General features: G+C 41.2%; 1 protein-coding gene across 2 annotated transcripts in view; it reads left to right on the forward strand.

The window, feature by feature from the left end:
• The window catches only part of TMTC1 (transmembrane O-mannosyltransferase targeting cadherins 1), a 191,527-nt gene that overhangs the window by 118,361 nt on the left and 52,029 nt on the right, over positions 1 to 21,137 (forward strand). For both annotated transcript variants that reach the window (XM_024202588.2, XM_024202589.2), the window contains 2 exons: positions 2,200 to 2,367; positions 14,480 to 14,593. In XM_024202588.2, the coding sequence (XP_024058356.2) occupies positions 2,200 to 2,367; positions 14,480 to 14,593 (282 nt within the window). The remainder of the gene's footprint in view (positions 1 to 2,199; positions 2,368 to 14,479; positions 14,594 to 21,137) is intronic.

A 21,137-nucleotide genomic window follows, 5' to 3' on the forward strand; every position in this document is an offset into this window, starting at 1 on the left:
AGAGTTCTCAGAGCTGTAGTTTTCCTGTGTTCCCAGGTAAACATACTTAATTGTGATGGGTGAGAGTGAGGATGTGGTAGCTACTGGGAACAGCTTTACTTCCCTTTATGAATAGACTATAACTATAGTTCCAGAATGCTCTACTTTGTTTTCTTTTCTGAGAAGCTACATGGGCTTGGACAGAGTAGAGGGGTCTTCATTATTAAATTATTTCTTTTCATGTGTCATTACATGTGCAGGTCCATGAATATATGTGTGTGGGGGGGGAAATTTCTGAAAATTCCATGTAATCACCAGAATGTTAAGAAAGCAATTAAAGATGCTCCATTCCCGGTTCAGAAATATATAGCATAATAGAGTCTAATTGCATACTTAAGTACTTGAATCAGTTTGGTAGTACACAGGAATAAGAGTTCACTTGAAAATATGGGAGCTATTTGACCATTGCATATACAAATCCATGTAAGCACACAGGAAAGTGAACCTGAAAATTCCATGAGATAGCAGTGGTCAGGCAATTCAAAGATGTTATAGTATGAACTATGTAATTAAACTTCAGAGTCTCGGATTTTATAGTAAGTATGTGTATCAAAAAGTATATCTTCATAGTTGTTACATTAGTGTTACCATGGAGTTTGTGTACCAGGATTCTTTAAAAAAAAAAAGAGTGGTAATTACATGTAAAAAATGAGAACTGTACTGTAAATACAGTGTAACCACACTGTAGTTAATATATGTGCATGATGAAGCATATCTCACGTCTCTACTTTTGCAATTAGCACTTTTTAAAAAAATTCTAAACATTATGGGCCCAGTTATTATCATTATTTGTGTGAAGAGGCTGCAGTCAAGATTGGGGCACTATTGTGCTAGGGGCTATACAAACACATAGTAAGAGACAGTCTTTGCCTCCAGGTTCTGCCACCTTTAGGCTGAATAGCACCTTACTTAGGGCTTGTCTACACTGGCAATTTACAGCACTGCAACTTTCTCACTCGGGTGTGAAAAAACACTCCCCTGAGCGCAGCAAGTTTCAGCACTGTAAAGCGCCAGTGTAGACAGTGCACCAGCGCTGGGCAAGCCCCCTGTGAAGGTGGGTTTTTTTCAGAGCGCTGCACTGCGACCACACAAGGCACGTTAAAGCGCTGCTGTGGCAGCGCTTTAGCGTTGCCAGTGTAGACTAGCCCTTAGTTACTCTGATTCTTACAGAGTAAGATACTACTTAAGGCCTTGTCTATACTACAGGGGTAAGTCGACCTAAATTACGCTACTCCAGCTACGTGAATAACATAGCTGGAGTCGACGTAGCTTAGGTCGACTTACAGCAGTGTCTACGCCACGCTCTCCCATTGACTTACCTTACTCTTCTAATTCCAGTGGAGTACCGGAGTCGATGAGAGAGCTCTCTGCGGTCAATTTAGCGGGTCTTCACTAGACCCGCTAAATTGACTTCTGCTGCATCAATCGCAGCAACGCCCATCCCTGGTAAGTGTAGACATGGCCTTAGTGAGAGAAGGTGGCAGCATGGACTTTATATATGTTGTTGTTCTCAATTTCAACCATAATCTGGTATCATTAATGTTACAGCACTCTTACGATATCACTCACATTATACTTCTGTAATTTATGTAAGCTTCCAAAATAATAATTACAATTAAATTCCTACATGTAAGAGGAAAATAATCTGAGCACAGGACCTTAAAACTGTGAACTCCTGACTTCCAATCCTGCAGTGGCCTTGGATAAATTACTCAATCTCTCTTGCTCAATTGTAAAATGGGCATGAAAAAAGCTACCTAGCAGAGGTGTTTTGAGAATTCATTAGTTTGTGAAGCACTTTTCAGTTGTAATCGGCTGTATTCTTGCTGAGTATTATTATGTTATGCTTTCTTAGATTTTTGGTTAAGAAAAATAACCTGCCTTTCACATATAGTGCCATGTACACATACGAACTGTTATGCTATATGGTACTATGGTTACTACTATATTTATAGTAGATGGGTGTATAATTTAGAGCTTGTCAATTCATAGAAGCTGTAAATTGATTTCAGGAGGAGAAAGAGTTTGAATTTGTTTACCTGAAAAATGAAGTTAGCTTAAAACCTTATTGTGCAAGAGATAAAAATGCTGAGATAATCTTGTACATGAAGTACAATACTGGAAATAGCAACTTTTCCCCCCTCCTGTTTGTTTTTCCAGTATGGGGTACCTTATCCTTTTTGTCCATGGTTTGAAAAAGCTCTGTGCCTGGTTAAATAGATGGGGAGCTACTGCCCTGACCCTCTCTGCTTTGCTGCTGCTGCTGCTGTTCTCTTGGAAAACTGTGAAACAGAATGAAATCTGGTTGTCAAGAGAATCCCTCTTCAGGTATGATCAGCCACACGAAAATATTTGCTATATCTTTGTCTTTAAATTTATTTGTAAAGAAACAAGAAACACATGGCATGTTATTGTTGCATGGAACAAATCATTTTTATTAAGTAAAAGGAATAATTCTACTATTATTGTATTATTATGTTGTGGCTTGCCATGATATAGTGCCAAAAAGTGCATGCTTTTTTATAGGGAGAAGGAAGACAAGGTTCCTGCCCTGAGGATCTAGTACAGTGGTTCAGATTATACATTTTAAATATCATAATATGTGTTTAAAAGAGAAGGGTGGATAGAGGAATTTTACATAAAACTAACATAAAGAGCAATATTTTAATGAAATTATTACCAACAAAAAAAGTCAAAGCCGTTTTTGTGGGTAGATTTGAACATTCCCCTGCAGCACCATGCCTCAAACTGGATTATGTTAAAGCAGGGGGTCTCAACCAGGTCTGGGAGGTATGTGTCCTGAAACTTTTTTCAGTTATGAGGTTGCAGTCTGGAAGATATTGAGAACCACTGTGCTACGGTGTGAGAACCAGCAGGTGAAACTGCCTGGAAATAAAAGTGACATGAACTCTTCAAGCTGAGTGAAATGCAAAATGTAAACAAAAGGAATACTGAGAAGGAAATGTGATCTTTAACATTCTTTCTGGTTAAGTAGGCTACATTTCTCTTAGTAACACAGGTAAAGAAATATGTCCTTGTGGGATTGTTTTGTTTTTGTTTCTCAAATAAAGTAAATGGAACACTGCTGAGGAGACTGAAAGGTTTTATAAAAGAAGAAAGTGACTTAATTTTCTCTCCTAATGTCTGAAATCATTGTGCAAACACGGATACCAACACTGTATCTGCATATGAACAAACTTTGATTTTGGCAATATGACTATTTTTTTAGAAGTTTTAGTTAAAAAAAAACAACAACAAAATCTTTGACTCAATGATAATTATTGCTGTGCCTTTATTTAAAAAATACTATCATATTCTATAGGTATGATTCAAAACATGGTGTTATACCAATAAAAACTAGCAGGATCTTATTAAAGGGGACAAGATAAAAATGCCACATTTATTATGATAATTTGATTTATGACCAATAACTAATATCTTAATCCTTATACACACACATTATACCTAATACCTATACACATACACACACACACACACACACACACACACATCCATCAGATGTTCTGCAGCTGCTGCATAGTCCTGCTTGAATCTGTGGCTTGAGTTTCCAGCTTGGGTTCGTAGCTTGTGGCGGCTAACTGGCCAGGAAAGCCCAAGGACGAGCTGGGTCTCTGTTGGGCATGCACCGATGCCCTTCCATGTTGGCAGCAGAATGTTACCCTCCTCCAAAGTTTTCCATCTCACACATCCTTTTTGTAGGCTTTAGTTTGAATCCAGAGTCTATAGGTCTTGCTGTGTCACGCTGCCTCTGGGTTTGGTGATTGATCACCCGTCAATTGCAGACATGATTTTCAGCCTCGGACCGGGCTTTGATCTTCCTTCTATTGTACCTTTTCTTTTTAGGGTGGATTCTTCTTACTTTGTTAGGGCTCTTGTCTGCATCTTCAGCCGTTGGTGTTTGAACTCTATTTAATCAGGACAGGCTGGGGCTGGAGGTTGATTCCATCATTCATACATACCTCATTTACACATCTAAACTAAACTAATAAGATTACCGCAGGGTTTGCAAAAATGAAGGTTGCAGCAAGCCCTTACAAAATGGAGTAAGCTTTTTAAAATGGGGTTTGAATTACAATATGGCAAACAGTGAACAGAAGTTACAATATAGAGAAGTGTAATAAATGGTGAACAGAAGTTACAATACTGAAACAGTGCAAGTCTCAGTGATTTAAGCAGGAATTGGATTGATAGTGAAACTTACAAAGGCAGCTGACTGAACAGCTATGGCTCTTAACAAGCATCTTAACTGTTAATTAGCCAGTTATTGAGGTAACCGGTTTTATGAATGAATATTGTTTCATTCATAAAACTTTACTTATGAAGTTACATTAATAAAGTAAACAATTAAAAACAATTTCATTCATCAGTCCTACAATGGTAGTAGCACACTTGGAAAGATGTAGAATGTATTTTAGCAACATTTTTATAATGGTAGAAACTAGGACTGTCAATTTAATTGCAGTTAACTCACTCAATTAACTCTAAAAAAATTAATCATGATTTTAAAAATTAATCGCAATTAATCGCAGTTTTAATTGCACTGTTAAACAATAGAATACCAATTGAAATTTATTAAATATTTTTGGATGTTTCTCTACATTTTCAAATATATTGATTTCAATTATAACAGTATACTTTATATTGTTATTTTTATTACAAATATTTGCACTGTCAAAATGATAAATAAAAGAAATAGTATTTTTCAATTCACCTCATACAAGTACTGTAGTGCAATCTCTTTATGGTGAAAGTGCAGCTTACAAATGTAGATTTATTTATTTATTTATTTACTTTGTTACATAACTGCACTCAAACACAAAACAATGTGAAACTTTATAGCCTACAAGTCCACTCAGTCCTACTTCTTGTTCAGCCAGTCGTTAAGACAAACAAGTTTGTTTACATTTACGGCAGACAATGCTGCCCGCTTCTTATTTACAATGTCACCTGAAAGTGAGAACAGGTGTTCGCATGGCACTTTTGTAGCCGGCATTGCAAGGTATTTACATGCCAGATATGCTAAACATCTGTATGCCCCTTCATGCTTCGGCCACCATTCTAGAGGACATGCTTCCATGCTGATGATGCTCGTTTAAAAAAAATACATTAATTAAATTTGTGGCCGAACTCCTTGGGGGAGTATTGTATGTCTCCTGTTCTGGTTTACTCGCAGTCAGCCATATATTTCATGTTGTACCAGTCTCGGATGATGACCCAATACATGTTGTTCCTTTTAAGAACCCTTTCACTGCAGATTTGATAAAATGCAAAGAAGGTACCCATGTGAGATTTCTAAAGATAGCTACAGCACTCAACCCAAAGTTTAAGCATCTGAAGTGCCTTCCAAAATCTGAGAGGGACGAGGTGTAGAGCATGCTTTTAGAAGTCTTAAAAGAGCAACACTCCAATGCGGAAACTACAGAACCCAAACCACCAAAAAAGAAAATCCTTCTGCTGATGGCATCTGACTCAGATGATGAAAATACACATGCGTCGGTCCGCACTGCTTTGGATCGTTATCGAGCAGAACCCATCATCAGCATGGATGCATGTCCTCTGGAATAGTGGTTGAAACATGAAGGGACATATGACTCTTTAGTGCATCTGGCACATAAATATCTTGTGATGCCGGCTACAACAGTGCCATGTGAATGCCTGTTTACTTTCAAGTGACATTGTAAACAAGGAGCGGGCAGCATTATCTCCTGCAAATGTAAACAAACTTTTGTTTGTCTGAGCGATTGGCTGAACAAGAAGTAGGACGGAGTGGATTTGTATGACATGAAGTGTCAAAGACTTAATGTTCTACTTGACTACTGTTTGCGAATCTGTCTCTTACAGCTTTATTTATATATTTTTCATTGAAACAGACCAGTTTGCATTCAGTTTTGTTGGCAAACTTATTAAATTTATTTCCTGATGCTTTTTCAGCAATTGTCTAGTTGAGGTCATCAGGGTAATGCAGGTGATTTGTACATCAATTGTTTAACTTGATTTCCAAAGGTATTCACCGAAGCAAAGTTTCCTTTTCTCATTATTAATGGGGATGACATTACTGCTAAGTCTTTTTATATATGCCTTTAAATCAGTCCCATGCTATAGAAGCAGATGGAGCTCTGGTAGAGAGATATTTTTGAAAGATATGGAATAGGAGTTGCTTCAGTATAACACAATTCATTGCCTATCTCCTAAAACATGTTTACTTCTTAAACAATGGAAACCATGGTGATGAGATCCTGGGCTCAGATGCCAACTCATTTTAAGAGGTGGATTTCAGTCCAAACCTTCCAGGGTTAATGCCAACAATTCAAAAGAAAGCCCTGGCCTTGCAGTTTGGAAGACTCCCTTCCTTTTGAAGGTGGGGGGGATTGTAATTGCTTGTTTGGTGCTCAAAAAACACCTGGTAGCAACTGCACATGAGATGGATTCAAGAGATATTGTTGACTGGATAGACAGTTTCGCCCCCACCCCTTCTGAAAAACAAAGAACTCCTGGACTATTTCATATGCAGAATTAATGAGTTGAATTCATTCCTAGTTTAACTGGATTGAACTCATTGGGGTTACATTAGCATTGAGACATCTATTCCTGCCTGACAGTCTTCCAGTTTGTAATATTTGCTCATAGAACACATATAACCATCCTATCAGTGTGGTTTCAGCAGCCCAATGACTTGTGGTTTATATACTCTCTCTTCAAAACTGCACTGTTCCAATCTGCTGAGTAGACCGTGGTGCACATGCTCCTGGCATCTGCACCCCTTTGAGTGGAAATGCAGGCACGAGTTTCGGCTTTTCTTTCATTGTGATCATGAGTATGACCATATGTGCAGAGATGGCTGGTCCTGGAGAGACACTGCCAACCTTGATTTGGGTGCCAAAGCAGATCTACCATTGGCAACATTTGGAAGAGGCAAAGAAAACCAGAAGAACTTAAGATAATGGGGACCTGGCCCCCTACCATCTTATTCTCAAAGAAAATGCTGTTTTAGTAGTCTGAGAAGGTGGAAGATCAAGTCTCCTGCCTCCTAAATTCTTGTGATTTATGTTGCCTCTTTCCCTTGCTCTCAGTGGCCTAGGGAGCAGGCTCAGTGCCTCTTCCTCCCTATTGAATCTGCAGGCCAGCATAAGCAAGCCCTAAAGCAAGTAGGTTTGAGACAACAAAGGCTCCCTCCCTGCTGCCTGCCAGAACTCCTCTGTCATCTCCCTTCATACTGTGGGAGGCAATCTTATGGATATGGGGTCTATTCTGGGGCTGGAGGTGTTTGGTAGCTGCTCCCTGGTGCTAGGGTGCTGGAGGGATATCTTTGTGCTGAGGCTTGGTGAGCAGGGGCACACAGTAGCATTAATAGAAAATGGGACTCTGGGATAAGTGTTCAGATTGGACTTTTAGGGAGCAGGCACTGGGAGGGAAGTGAGAAAGGTGCATTGACAGGGAAATTCTGTCCTAGGAGAAAGGGGGGAAAGGACTCTTGACTAGAGTAGGTGAAGGGGAGACTATGGCTGGCAGAGCCCTCTGGGAACGGACCGCAGGGGAGCCTTCCCAGCACACAGCCCCTAGATACGCCCTTTCTTGCACCCTGAGCTGCACTCATGCCCGCACACAGCCCCTAGCTACCCCATCTGCGCCCTGAGCTACCCCCTGCCCGCACACAGACGCAGCAACCCCCTCTCTGCACCTTGAACTACCCCCTGCCTGCACACAGTCCTGAGCTACCCCCCTCCCGCACACAGCCCCTAGCCATCCCCTCCTTGCACCTTAAGCTGTTTTCAAAATTTTTGAGCTAAGCCCCCACCTTTGAGTTATAATTTTTGGTTGCACACCACCGCCCCAAAACCCAGACAGGCTGGGTGGCCTTCTGAGGTGAGTCAGGGGGCGGAGGTGGCACTCTCTCCCTGGACCCCACCATGCGGAGTTGGTGCGAACCCCGCTGGCCCCTGCTCCCCCACAAATAGAAGTCAAACTACATCTATGCCCAAGGCCCCTGTCCCGAGTCCACTCCCCCCCCCCCCCCCCCCCCCCTGGACCCTGGAGTTTTTATAGCATGTTGAGAGGGGCCTTAGAGAGAGAAAGGTTGAGAACCCCTGCTCTAGAAAGTGTTTCCACATCATCCACAACTTGGGACAGTGCTTTAAATTGGAGGTCTACCCTGAAAAGCATCTATGTAAAAATGGCACTTTTTTTTATACAAGCAAATCTTTGTCCTGAGATTTTGAAAATCTTTAAATCACTTTAGTCAGGTAAAAAAGAAGAAGAAGGACAAAGCAATTCGTTTTACTCCTGTTAATTCTGCAAAGAGTGAGTTGGCTTCTGTTCCATTTGTACATCATCAACTGCATGTTTTAAGTTCCAAGCATTTACGCTTTTGAAAATCAATGGGCTAGGGCTGCACATGTGTCACTGAGGGAATAATTGGCCTGGAGATCCTTTATTAGTGGTGACGATTCACAAAGCAGAAAGAACTCAGCACAGCTTGCCTCCCAGAGCCCAGGTTGGGTGTGCAGGACTGATAGTAGAAAATCTTTTTGCTTATAAACTGAGCACAATTGATGTGGGCATCACTGAAAAGCATTAAAATGGTGCCCCAGAGAGACTGACTTGTAAGAATAGAACCTGTGCTTTAGGACACAATGGAGGCTACTGAGAGGAAGTTGTTTCCAAGCATTGGCCAAGTAGGATTTGGCTAACGATGATATTTGAAGTTGGGAGTGCTACTGGTAGTTAACAGGCTGTTGTATCCCACCAGGATGACTTATAGCTTTATCTCAGAGAGGAAATATGTGCAAAATGGCTTGCATACATTTATCTTTTATTTATGGCAGTTAAAGGCACAGAGTAGTCAGTAGGGAAGAAAATCCTCCTGAGAAGTGAATTTCATGGTCAGTGGATCTGTTTCTTTCTGAAGTTGGCTTGGTTACAATAAATTTTGAGAAGGGAAAAAAAAGAGAGTGTTTGGAAATGCATATCGGAAAAATGTGTGTGCAGTGGTGGGAGAGGGGCTTGGTGGGAACAGAAATGGAAAAACATTGTGTGCTGCTTTGTTATTTATACTCCACCCTTTCCCACTTGGCTTTGGTTATGAACATGATTGTTTCCTCTTTCAGTTAGAGAACAGTGTCCTGTTCTAATCAAGAACCATGTTTCAGAAGTGTTATTTATTTACCTAGGCTCTCATCCTACAAGTACCTGATGTAGTGTCTGTTCTTGAGGCATTCAGTGAAACTACTTATACTGTGTCATAAGTATTTGCAGGATCAGCCCATCAGTTTCTATATGAGAAAAATAAATAGGTCAACAAGAATTATTGGCTGAGCACAGAGGAATAAAAAACAAAAAACCAGCACCAATACAAATATCCTTCCTTCCTATTCAGCACACACACACACACACACACACACACACACACACACACACAGAATGTTTATTTAGGGAGGTCTTAATAAATGGAACTATAGTGATTGATTAATTATACTTAAAGGGAAACTGTCAAAAGAAAAATACTATTTAAAAAATGCCTGTCTCACTAATAAAACTGTGGTTCATTAGAACTGAAATATCATAGAATACACTGCTGTACAGCCAAAATGCTTCTGAAATAAATGTAGTCAAACTTTACTAATTCTGGGTCACTAAGAACGAAAGTGATGCTTAAAATTGTTGATTGGCTCTAGTTTTCAAGATATGCTATTAGGTCAGTATATACGACCCTTGACTTGGGAATGGCGGAGGATAAGTGAGTTATAAAGGGAAGGGATCTCAATTTAAACCAGAAATGACTAAAATACATCTTTGACTGGATCTATGAATAAATCTATGACTGGGTTTGGACAGTACTTGCTTTTTAGGCAAAACAATGAATGATGCAATCTGAAGCTGGTATTGCATCATACATGATATGAATTGCATCATGTTATTCCTAGAAGTCATGGATGATGCAATCATAACGAAGCTTACATCACCCTGCTGAACAAATTGCCCTATATCAGCTCTAGAAATCATACAGTGTCGTGCTCTCTTATTTGTCAGTGTTTGATTTTGCAAGGGGACACATTTCTGTTTAGCCAAAGTGAGCAGAGATGCCTCGTACTTGTGTGAACAGTGCAGATAACTTCTGCTATGTTTGTGGTGAAGTGACTTTTGCATCACAAAAGCGCAGTATAACCACTATGGTTAAGAAAGCCTATCACCTTTATTTTGGCTGCAAAATTGGAGATCAGGACAAGAGGTGGGCCCCACACATATGCTGCAACACTTGTGCAACAAATCTTTGCCAGTGGTTGAACAGGAAAAGGAAATCTATGCCTTTTGCAGTGCCAATGATTTGGAGAGAGCCAACAGATCATCCCAGCAATTGTTACTTCTGCATGGTGCCTCCAGTTGGGAAAGGTGTGTCAAAGAAGAAAAAGTGGACTGTGCATTATCCAAACATTCCATCAGCTATACGCCCAGTACCCCACGGAGAAGGACTGCCGGTTCCTGATGCACCAGAATCATTCTCACTTGAGTCAGACGAGGACGACGAAGAGGATGAAACTTCTGGTCCTGAACCATCAATGTCACAGGACCCACATTTTCTCCCATCCTCCTCCTCTGAACCACACCTCATAACACAAGGTGAACTGAATGACCTTGTCAGGGATTTGGAACTACCCAAGAGTAAGGCAGAGCTGTTGGGCTCCAGACTACAGCAGTGGAATCTCCTGGCAGGTGATGTTAGGGTTTCCATGTTCCGGGACCGTCAAAAGGATCTTGTCCCATTCTTCTTCATGGAAGGTGATCTTGTAGCCTGCAACAACATCGATGGTGTGATGGCAGCCCTCAACATCGTTCACGATCCAGATGAGTGGAGACTGTTCATTGATTCATCGAAGACAAGTCTTAAAGCTGTTTTACTGCATAATGGCAATGTTTTGCCATCAATTCCAGTTGGTCATGCAGTCCATATGAAGGAAACCTATGACAACATGAAACAACTTTTGCGGTGCATAAACTATGACCAAGATCAGTGGCAGCTTTGTGGCGATTTGAAGGTTGTTGCTCTCTTGCTTGGTCTGCAGACTGGATACACAAAGTACTGCTGTTTTCTCTGCGAATGGGATAGTCGTGCAAGAGATTCCCACTACATCAAGAAAGATTGGCCACTCCAACAGTCATTGGAGCCTGGGAGGAAAAGTGTTCAGCATCCACCACTTGTTGAATCAAGGAAGATTTTGTTACCACCCTTACACATCAAGCTGGGTCTGATGAAGAACTTTGTCAAGGCCATTGACAAAACACAAGCAGCTTTCAAGTACCTCCGTGGAAAATTTCCAAGGTTAAGTGAAGCTAAGATAAAGGAAGGTGTCTTTGTTGGTCCTCAGATTCGTGAACTTCTTTGAGATGATGCATTTGACCATGCACTACGTGGCAAGGAAAAGACGGCATGGAAAGCCTTCCAGTTAGTGGCAATAAATTTTCTCGGAAACAACAAGGCAGACAACTACAGGTTGTTGGTGGAAAACTTCCTCAAGGCATACAAAAGCCTTGGTTGCAACATGTCACTAAAGATACATTTTTTGCACTCTCATCTAGATTTTTTTCCACCGAACTGCGGAGCAGTGAGCGACGAGCACAGCAAGTGATTTCACCAGGACATTGCAACAATGGAGAGAGAAACGCTATCAGGGCAAATGGAGCCCATCAATGCTTGCAGACTATTGCTGGACAGTGACAAGAGATGCTCCATTTAATGAATACAAGAGACAAGCCAAGAAGCGCCGAGTAGACACTGAATAGGACTAAACTATGTACAGAATAGTTTTTTGCCTTTTGTTTCATAATAAATTTTATTTATATAACCCTTTTGCTGATTTTTAAAGTGTTACATAAACAGGACAGGTGAAATATTATCATGTAAAGCAACCATAAAGACATGAAAAGACCTAGGTTTACAATTTATGATTAAAACTCTATCTACACAATATACATAGACATAAAATGTAAAAACTTAAATATCTTAGAAACAGTAGCCAATCAGTTGTTTTAATTGTCATATTTGAATTCAGCACATCAAAATACATAATAAATAGCACATTTTATCTCTGAAGCAGACGACTTCTCAAAAATTGTAGACCAGTGATATCAGGGTTGGAAGGAGGTCATCTAGTTCAACCCACTGCTCAAAGCAGGACCAATCCCCAGACAGATTTTTACCCCGGTTCCCTAAATGGCCCCTTCAAGGATTGAACTCACAACCGTGGGTTTAGCAGGCCAATGCTCAAACCACTGACTTCTCACCACTTACTCATTTTGTTGTGTTCGGGCCGGGACTATAATGAGATCAACAACACATTAGAGTTAGGCCACTGAATAGCTCTGAGATGGTAACAGTTTTGAGTCACTACCTATGTTTTCACATAAAACATAGTCATTGATGTAATGATACAATTACCATATAAGAATTAATATTCCATTAATGCCCAGAGGTTGTAAGTGGGTAGTTAATAGCTTCCAAGGCTAATGGAAATTAACGTAGCCATAGCATTCACACATTACTTGCTGCTGGTGTACAATATCTTTATAAAAGCTAATATAGAGAATCATTCTCTTAAGAATAGCATCAATTAACTGATTTAGTTCAATGATTAGTCACAGAATGGCTTGTGCCCTAGTGCCTCCTGATAAATAATTTAGAAATACCTTATGGTTAGGAAAACAAACAAGTAGTCATTTCTAACTCCTATAGGCAAAGCACAGATCTGTTGTGCTGAACACGAAGTTACGGTGGATAAACCTAGGTTTCTCCTTCCTACCATGCATGCACATCCGTCTGCCTTTCCTTCTCTCACCTCCACACACGCTGATGTCATACTGCCGCATCCTCATTCCCACCAACGCCCAATATGTCTTCTTCCCCTTCTTATCCAGGCCTCCTATGAGACATCTACATCTGCTTCTCTCCCAGTCCCATCCTGGCCTAATCCCATTACCTTTTAAAGCGGTGTGGGTCTCAGAAGTAGCTCTTTAGTCTCTCAGATGTGCCAAGACTTGGCTTCTTCTTTGGAAACGAATATGTCAGCACGCTCTAAGATTGGAAAGGAGGAACAAGCCAAAGCCTGGCAGAAAGGCTGGAAATGTGCTGATCTGTGCAATTGCTTACTATAGATAGGAAGGTCTGATCTGGTGGATGGGAAGGAGGAAGCAACAGTGAAACAAGTGTACCTTAACCAAATTGTGTGAAAAGAAATAGGGCTGAGGTTTGAGCCAGTTCTTTTTCTTTATGACATGAACCAGTTCGCCCATCTCTACTCCTGATAACCCTTAGAGATCCTCTGGATATCTGGAAGCTGTGTTTCTCTGCTTTATGTGACAACGAGAGCGTGCCCAAGTCTCTAGGTCTTTGTAGGAGAAATGATCTATGATGCATCTTCTGTTATTTCTTTTAGTGTCCAGCATCATTACAGCATTTCTCTTAGGGCATGTCTCCACTTATCGGGGGATTGACACACAGCGATCGACCCACCAGGGATCGATTTAGCAGGCCTAGTGAAGACCTGCTAAATCGACCGCCAATCGCTCACCCGTCAACTCCGGTACTCCACCGGAACAAGAAACATAAAGTAAGTCAACAGGAGAGTTTCTCCTGTCGACCCAGTGCAGTATAGACACCACAATAAATCGATCTAAGGTACATCGACTCCAGCTACGTTATTAGCTGCGTAACTTAGGTCGACTTATTCCTGTAGTGTAGACCTAGCCTTAGAGTCACACAGTTTTGCACTCTCTTATGTAAATCTGGTCATCAAACAGCTGCTGCATTTTATTGATTTGGCAATGGGTGGGCATTTGTGTGTGTTTTTCTTCCTGTGTTCTAAGTGATAATGCCAATAGTTCAGCTCCTTTTCAGCCCCATGTACCCTCCATTCAGTTTTTCTGCTATTTATAAATACCTGTGTAACCCACAGTGCAGTGTGCATCATGCTTCCCCCTCTAGTGGCTGATTCAGACAGACTGCCTACCTACTGCCACTTCCAGCTAATGGACTTAGGTCAAGATGTTTAAAAGTGACTAGTGATTTTGATGCCTCGGTCTTTGGGTGCCCAACTTGAGAAGCCTTAAAGGGGCCCAATTTTCAAAAGTTGCTAAGTGCCTGCCCTCTGCAAATCAGGCCCCTTCAGATGCTATAAATTGGGCATCCAAAAATTGGTGCACCTAAAATCACTATTCATTTTTGAAAATGTAAGCATTAGTCCTTCAGCTCCAGCGGCAGAGGTCTTTGGTGCTAGAAACCGCATGCTCAATCCCTGGTGCTAGCCTGTGATGAGGGTGTTGCGTCTACACATTGATGTCTATACAAAACTGTGACTGATTTGAAGCTCTGAATCTGTGGGGACCTGTCTTAACAGTTAACCTCTTTCCATTTTTTATTTCTCATTTGTAGCTCAGGTGTGCAGACTCTGCCCCATAATGCCAAGGTGCACTACAACTATGCCAATTTTCTGAAAGACCAGGGTCGTAACAGTGAAGCCATCTATCACTACAAAACTGCCCTCAAGTAAGTTCCTTGAAACACCGATTAAGACTGTTTACTTAAACTTTCCTCTTCTGGCACATGAAGTGCTCTGTTTTCTCTTTTCCTAACAATAGACAGCTCCCTGGTAGCAGTTATAGCTTAACTTGAAAGCTCTTTGGCTTAGTGTTTCTATGTCATTAAATGAGGTAATTTGGCATCTCTCCCACAGTGTGTGTGTTAGTTAAGTATGTAGCATTCAAAAGTTTCCATAGCTACACATTGAGCAGTGAGGTGTCATTTACTTGGCTGAATGTACACTGGTAAATGGGAGGGAGTTGCCATAGCTGTATTTGCAGGTGCTCAGGCCATTTATATTAATAAATTATTAATTGTGCATGTATGAAAAATATTAAGTCTGTAACCACCAAGGTAGAGTAGTGATAATACTTAACACTTATACAAAGCTTTATATCTTCAAAGCACCATACAAACACTCGCTATTAATTTATTCTCAGAACATCCCAGTCTGATAGGTGGGTAAATAGTATTATCCCCATTTTACAGATGGAGAAACTAAAACAGCAAGATGAGTTGACTTGGCCAAAGCCACATAGTAAATTTGTATCAGAGCCAGGATTATAACCCATGGCCTCATGACGCCCAATCCAACACTTACTCCTACAGACCACGCTGCCCGTAGGCATGGGTGCAGCAGCGCAGCATCACTGTGGTTTAGGTTGCATCCTGAATTCTGTTTAAAGATTCATCTTTCTTAATCCTCTAAAACTGGCATGCTTGATCAGATTCCTTTGAAATTTGGTGTGCCTCAGCATCATGGCTGGGTCATGGATGTCCAGACCTAGTAGTCAGAGCCAGACTGTGCAGTCACGAGACAGGAGTCAGCTGGGTCTAGATACCAGGAGGTTAGAAGTAGGAGACAAACTGGAGATCACGACAAATCAGATGCCATGAGTGAAGCCGGAGCAGGTAGCAGGACTTGGGGAGGGAGCAGAAGGCACATAGAGCAAAGTGGAGCCCAGCTATTCAGACAGCTTCCTGTTCCTGCTGCCGGCTTAAGTAGGGCCAGCAGGCCAATCGGCTGTTCTGGGATTCCACCAATTGGACCTCAGGGGGTGGAGCCTCACACTGGGGCTGGGCTTTGTGGATCCCAGGTAAGCTAGTGTCAGCAGGTTGCCAGGTGGAGGGCTGGAGCGTGGCTGCTCCCATGAACTGTAGTCATCTTGGGATTGAGACCTGTGTGGGTCAAGACACTCAGGAGGGTGAAGGATAGGGTTATTGACCCAAATTTGGGGTCATTTGAGCTAGGGATTGTGGAAATATGCTTCCCCTTCTCCAGATAGCCAATTTTCAAAAAGTTCCTCAGGTGTATGTAGTTTTTTTTTTGTGCTCAGAGCTAGAGATCAGGCTATTGATAAGATGACGGTCAGAATAGTCTCAATCTATCAAGTTTTACCAAAGGTAGTTCGTGGTGCCCGCTAAATCTTTTGGGGACCCAAACTAAGAACAGTATTTAAGAAAAGGTATGTTTTTACAGTGCATGTGCACTAATCCAGAAAAATGGATAGAGGGCTTCCATTCCCACCAATTTTTACATTCTTGTCAAGCTAGACTGTTGTTAGTGCTCTAAAATCTGAATGGTTACTTGGATTGCTTGGAAATTTGTTGTGCCCCGTGGAGGCCTGGGGTAGTGTTCATGATCCAAATTTGGGGTCAATTGATCAATGGGTTCCTGAATTTCAGAACTCCCCAAAACAATTTCCTTCTGTTGCCTTGTGCAGCCTGGCCCTACAGCTCAATGAATGGGCACCCTTGCAGCATGTAGCCTCCTTCTGAGTTGTAGAAATGGGGAAGGGGAGCCTCTCCTAGAGGAGCGAACACAAGAAAAAGAACAACAATAAAAGACTGAGAGAAAAACAGAAAGCAAAAGCCAAAGATACAAAAAAAAAATCACACCAGAGAGGAAAGAGACACAAAGACAGAAAAAGAGAAAAGGTAGACAGAAAAAAGGGACAGAAGAAAGGCATGTAGGACATAGCTTGGTGCAAGGGAACATGTGCATATAGAGGGTATCATCCCTTGCAAACTAGGGGTTCTGACAGAAAAATGGCTGGGAACTTTTTCTTATTGATCTGCAGCTTGCTTAGTCCCTAAATGTGGGGGAAGGACAGAAATTACCTCAGTCCAATTAGACTGTGTCTGTGCTAATACCCACCGGCCAACTAAGGAATAATATTGATGGCTCTGAAACACAGCCCCACCCAGTCATGATTAGCTGGAAGGATGGTGTTTGCTGCCACCCACCATGTCTGGAAAATGGATGTGAGAGGCATTGGACAGCATTTTGGATATGAACAGGGATACTGAGGACATCACAGGTTTTTTTAAAAAAAAGTATTAGCAAACGCTACCCATCTGTAAAAGTGAACTTACTAGTACCCATGACTGCTTAGCCACTCCCTCCTCCCCACGTTGACACTGCTACTAGTGCAGGCATCTGCTTGTGTGTTACTCAGAGTTTATAGTATTTGCTGACTAGGTTTTGCTCAGCTGTGTCTCTAGCTCAGCAGCACCCATTTATCATAATTATGGTGCTGTCTTCTGCTCTGCAGTATTTCAATTATACAGGAGGCTATTTTAGAATTGATTGCAGGCCATGTTTATTAAACTTTATTAGCTATGTAGCCTGTGATGAGGATGATATCTGTAGTGCTTGTGCCATGTAAAAGACTGGATTTTCAAAGGAGCTGGGTAGCTTCAGCTCCCTTTGACTTCAGTGGGAGCTGGGGTTGCTTGGCACCTTAGAAAATCAAGCTGCAGGTGCTCATCCTGAGGAGTTAATATTCTAATCCTGCTAAATAAGATACCTAGGAAAACAAGTGTTGTCTAGTGCTTGGAGCTCAAACTAAGCGTAGGCTCTCATAGGTTCTGCTTCTGATTTTCCCACTGACTAGAAATGTGACCTTGATCAAATCATTTAATCTCTCTGTGCCTCAGTTTTCCACATCTGCAAAATGGGGATATTAATATTTATCTATATAGTGCCACTCCTACTCTACTTCTCTGTCCATCTTCTCTCTTCTCCTATCTCTTTTTCCTCCATGTTGTCTCTTCTGCCCCAGCACCCACTCCCTGACTGTATGTCAGAGAATGTTGGGGGCCTATATACTAAAATATAAAGCGGTGTAGGTTCAAAATTGTAAATTTGCTTCCTTTGCATAAGGAGCAGTGTTGGTGGCCCATTGATCATTTTAGCTTGCTTTCAAAGTTTTATGGCAAATTGTAATTGATGTAATTTTTGTTGCATTTCTAATGAATATGAGATTAAGTATAAAAATTTGCTAAACAAAAATTACCATGATGTCACAGTGTACTTGGCTGTCTTAACTACTCACAAAATTACTATTCAAAATAATAATAATAATAATTAATAATAAAACTTGGCACTTACAACACCTTTCAGCCAATGTCTAATTACTGTGCAACCATTTAGTGAAGTACCATAATACCCCGGTGAGGTAAGTAATATTATAACTGTTATACAGATGCGTTGATTGAAGGGCACCTAGGAGACACAGTAAATTGATGGCAGTCAGGACTAGGTCTCAGGAATCCTAGCTCTTAGTGCTTTAACTATTTGTTTACATTCCTATTATTCCCAGATCCTCAGCTGGCATAAATTGGTGTTGCTCCATTGATTTCAATGCAACTAATCAATGACCCAGAAGAATGTATTTTCTGATAATAAACCTGCAGGACAATATATTTCCAAAGGACAGAAGTCCCATTGAACACCTCTTAAAATGAATGTTTGTTTGAAATGGTGGCAGATCACCCTTTAGAAAACTCTTTAAGCACTCAATGTGGAGGACCCAATCATGAAATGTTCTGGTTTATCTTGGCTTTGTGAATTAGTGTGTAGCCTAATTATATACAGTGCTAGGGCTGGGGAACATGAAAACTGAGACCAAATGTAAAAATATAGAGGAACATGATCATTTTAAAGAAAAGCTTAACTCTGTGTGTGCATAAGTGTGCAAAAGTATCTCCTTTATGTCAGGTTTGGAAATGAACATTAAATCTAAACTGGAAGCACAGCCTTTTGGGGGTGCAAACTAAAATATGTATAAACCAGATTTCATGAATCGTTGGCATTCTGGAATTGTAGTAATGGGTGTTAAACCTTTTAGCTGACCTGCAATGGAACAATAAACACATTACTGTAATCGACCTCTTTGGTAGTTTCTCAGTCATGCCATAGTGGCCCCAGAAGAAACGTGTTGCTTCACAAAATAAAAAAAATTAAGGTAATAAAAATGCTATAGGTAATAGGTTAGAGAAAATTATCTCTTAAGGCTAGTCTAAAGGCTTGCTGCTGTTGCAGATTTTCTACTTCCGCTAGTTCTGCTTGAGACCCCCTGTTGACAGAAATCAAAAAATATTAGTCTTACATGAAATAAATCTTGTCTTATCACCTGCGTGAGAGAGAGAGAGTATCAGGACACTTAATTTCATGCTGATGTGAGGAATATTTACAATGTGCTAATGAATATTTCTTGTTGTTGTTGATGGCTGTTGAATTTTGGTGTTTTTTCATTCTTCCTAAGCCTTGTGTTGCTGAGGAGACCTTTTTATTATTCATCAGGAATGAATGTAAGCTGATGCGCATGGATGAATATAGCAGAGTTTTAAAAATCAATTCCAGCAAAGTGGTATTATCACTTTAATATGCGTTCTGGCAACAGAGGAAAAAATGCAAACTTGAAAAATTGTGGTAATTCAAAACTAAATTTTCAAAGTGGCCTCATCCCATCCTCTGTATTTCCAGGGCTAAAATTGTGGACACAGGTTTTTAGACATGAAGTTTTTGTTGGCTGAGTTTTGCCTCCCCTGAATCTTCGGGTTGTGTGTATCAACACATTTGTGTTAAGGAATTGTTATGTAATTAGAGGCTTTGCTCAATTTGGTCGCACAAATTACATTTTGTGCAGCCCAAGCTAAGTTTTGAGGTAGGCAACAATTTTGGCACCCAAAATTGAACACCAAAATTTTGGGGCATTCAGATTTGGAGGCTGTCTCTGAAATTTGGTCCTTACCCTTTTTTAACAGAGTATATTGTTGTTTTCAAATTAAGTTATAGACACAGGAGAGAATTATCTTTGGGTCAGAGATGATACAATGATCTGGAAACGGACAAAAATAATTTATTTATAATTGAATGTATTATTTATAACTAATTTTTGCTGCTGGGTGAATACTCACAAAAATGAAATGGGGGAAGAAAATGGGGAGGGAGGGACAGAGATGATATTAGCAGGCATAGGGAGTTAGGCATCCTGAAGCAATCCAGAGCTGCTATCTCCCATGGGAAACGTGGACAAAGAAGTGAATTGGTTCCTGTTTCCAATCTGAACTTTAATTTTATATATATGTATGTATATGAAATATTTGGTATTTGATATTATATAATACAACATAACAAGGGTGGCCAAACTTACTAGCCCTCCAAGCCGCATCTGACAATCTTCAGAAGTTTGAGAGCCAGGGCACACCTGCCAGGGGCCAGGGCTCAGGGCATCAGCCCCGCAGGAGGGCCTGACAGGGCTTGGGGCTTTAGCCCAGCTCCTGCCGAAGCCCAGAAACCCCCTCTCCACTGGGCAAATGCCCTTACCCCACCACCCTGCTGAAGGGCAGAGGTCCTGAGCCTCCCCCTCCAGTCTGATAGGTGGAGAATGGGGAGGGGAGGAGCGGGGGGGACTCCGCGAGCCACAGTTTGGCCACCCCTGCAATATAAAGTATTCATATCTATATACATAGTGTGTGTGTGTGTATACAATAATTATTTTTGTCCATTTGCAGATCATTGCAAGCTTGTCCCCCTCCCGGGAGGGGTGTGTGTGTGTGTGTGTGTGTGTGTGTATACATAAATGTAAAATGGGGAATATACACACATACACATATGGTGTGAGAGTGTGTGTGTGAGAGAGAGAGCGAGAGAGAGAGAGAGTCAGACAGCCCTTTTGGGCTTTCTTTTCTGATCTCCTCCCATCAAGTGGAGCACCTAGGGAACATCTGCGGAGCGAAGAGGTCTCCTGAGGCAGTTGTCCCATAGGCCTTCGGGAGAACGTCTGCCCCGGGGGAAGAGTTCCCGGTGGAGGAAGAGCTAGGAGGCAAACAGGCTGGTTTACTGGTTGGAAATACTAGTATTGCAGGGGAGGAAGAATCTGGGCCTTGCAGAACACAAGTGCAGTCACTTAAGGCTTCATTCACATAATGAAAGCTGGAAGTTTCAGTAGAAATACTGACTTGCATTATCATGAGATCTTGCAGGAGAGAAGCTCAAACAAAGGGGGCATAGGTATATGTGCTATAGCCACATTTCCTGCTGCCCCATGTTGAGAAAAAGCTGCCCCATAACATCATTTGTGATGGGTTGACATTAACCAGTCACACGACTCTATTCCCTCCCCCACTTAAAAATAAAACCCTAGGGAGTGTTAATGACACTGTTTTTTTAGCTAAGCTTTCCCACAGTCTTACCGACTGACTTTTTATATATTTAAATCAA

This window comes from Terrapene carolina, unplaced genomic scaffold (genome assembly GCF_002925995.2).
Source record: "Terrapene carolina triunguis isolate 2854851 unplaced genomic scaffold, T_m_triunguis-2.0 Scaffold247, whole genome shotgun sequence".
Taxonomy (NCBI): Eukaryota; Metazoa; Chordata; order Testudines; family Emydidae; genus Terrapene; species Terrapene triunguis.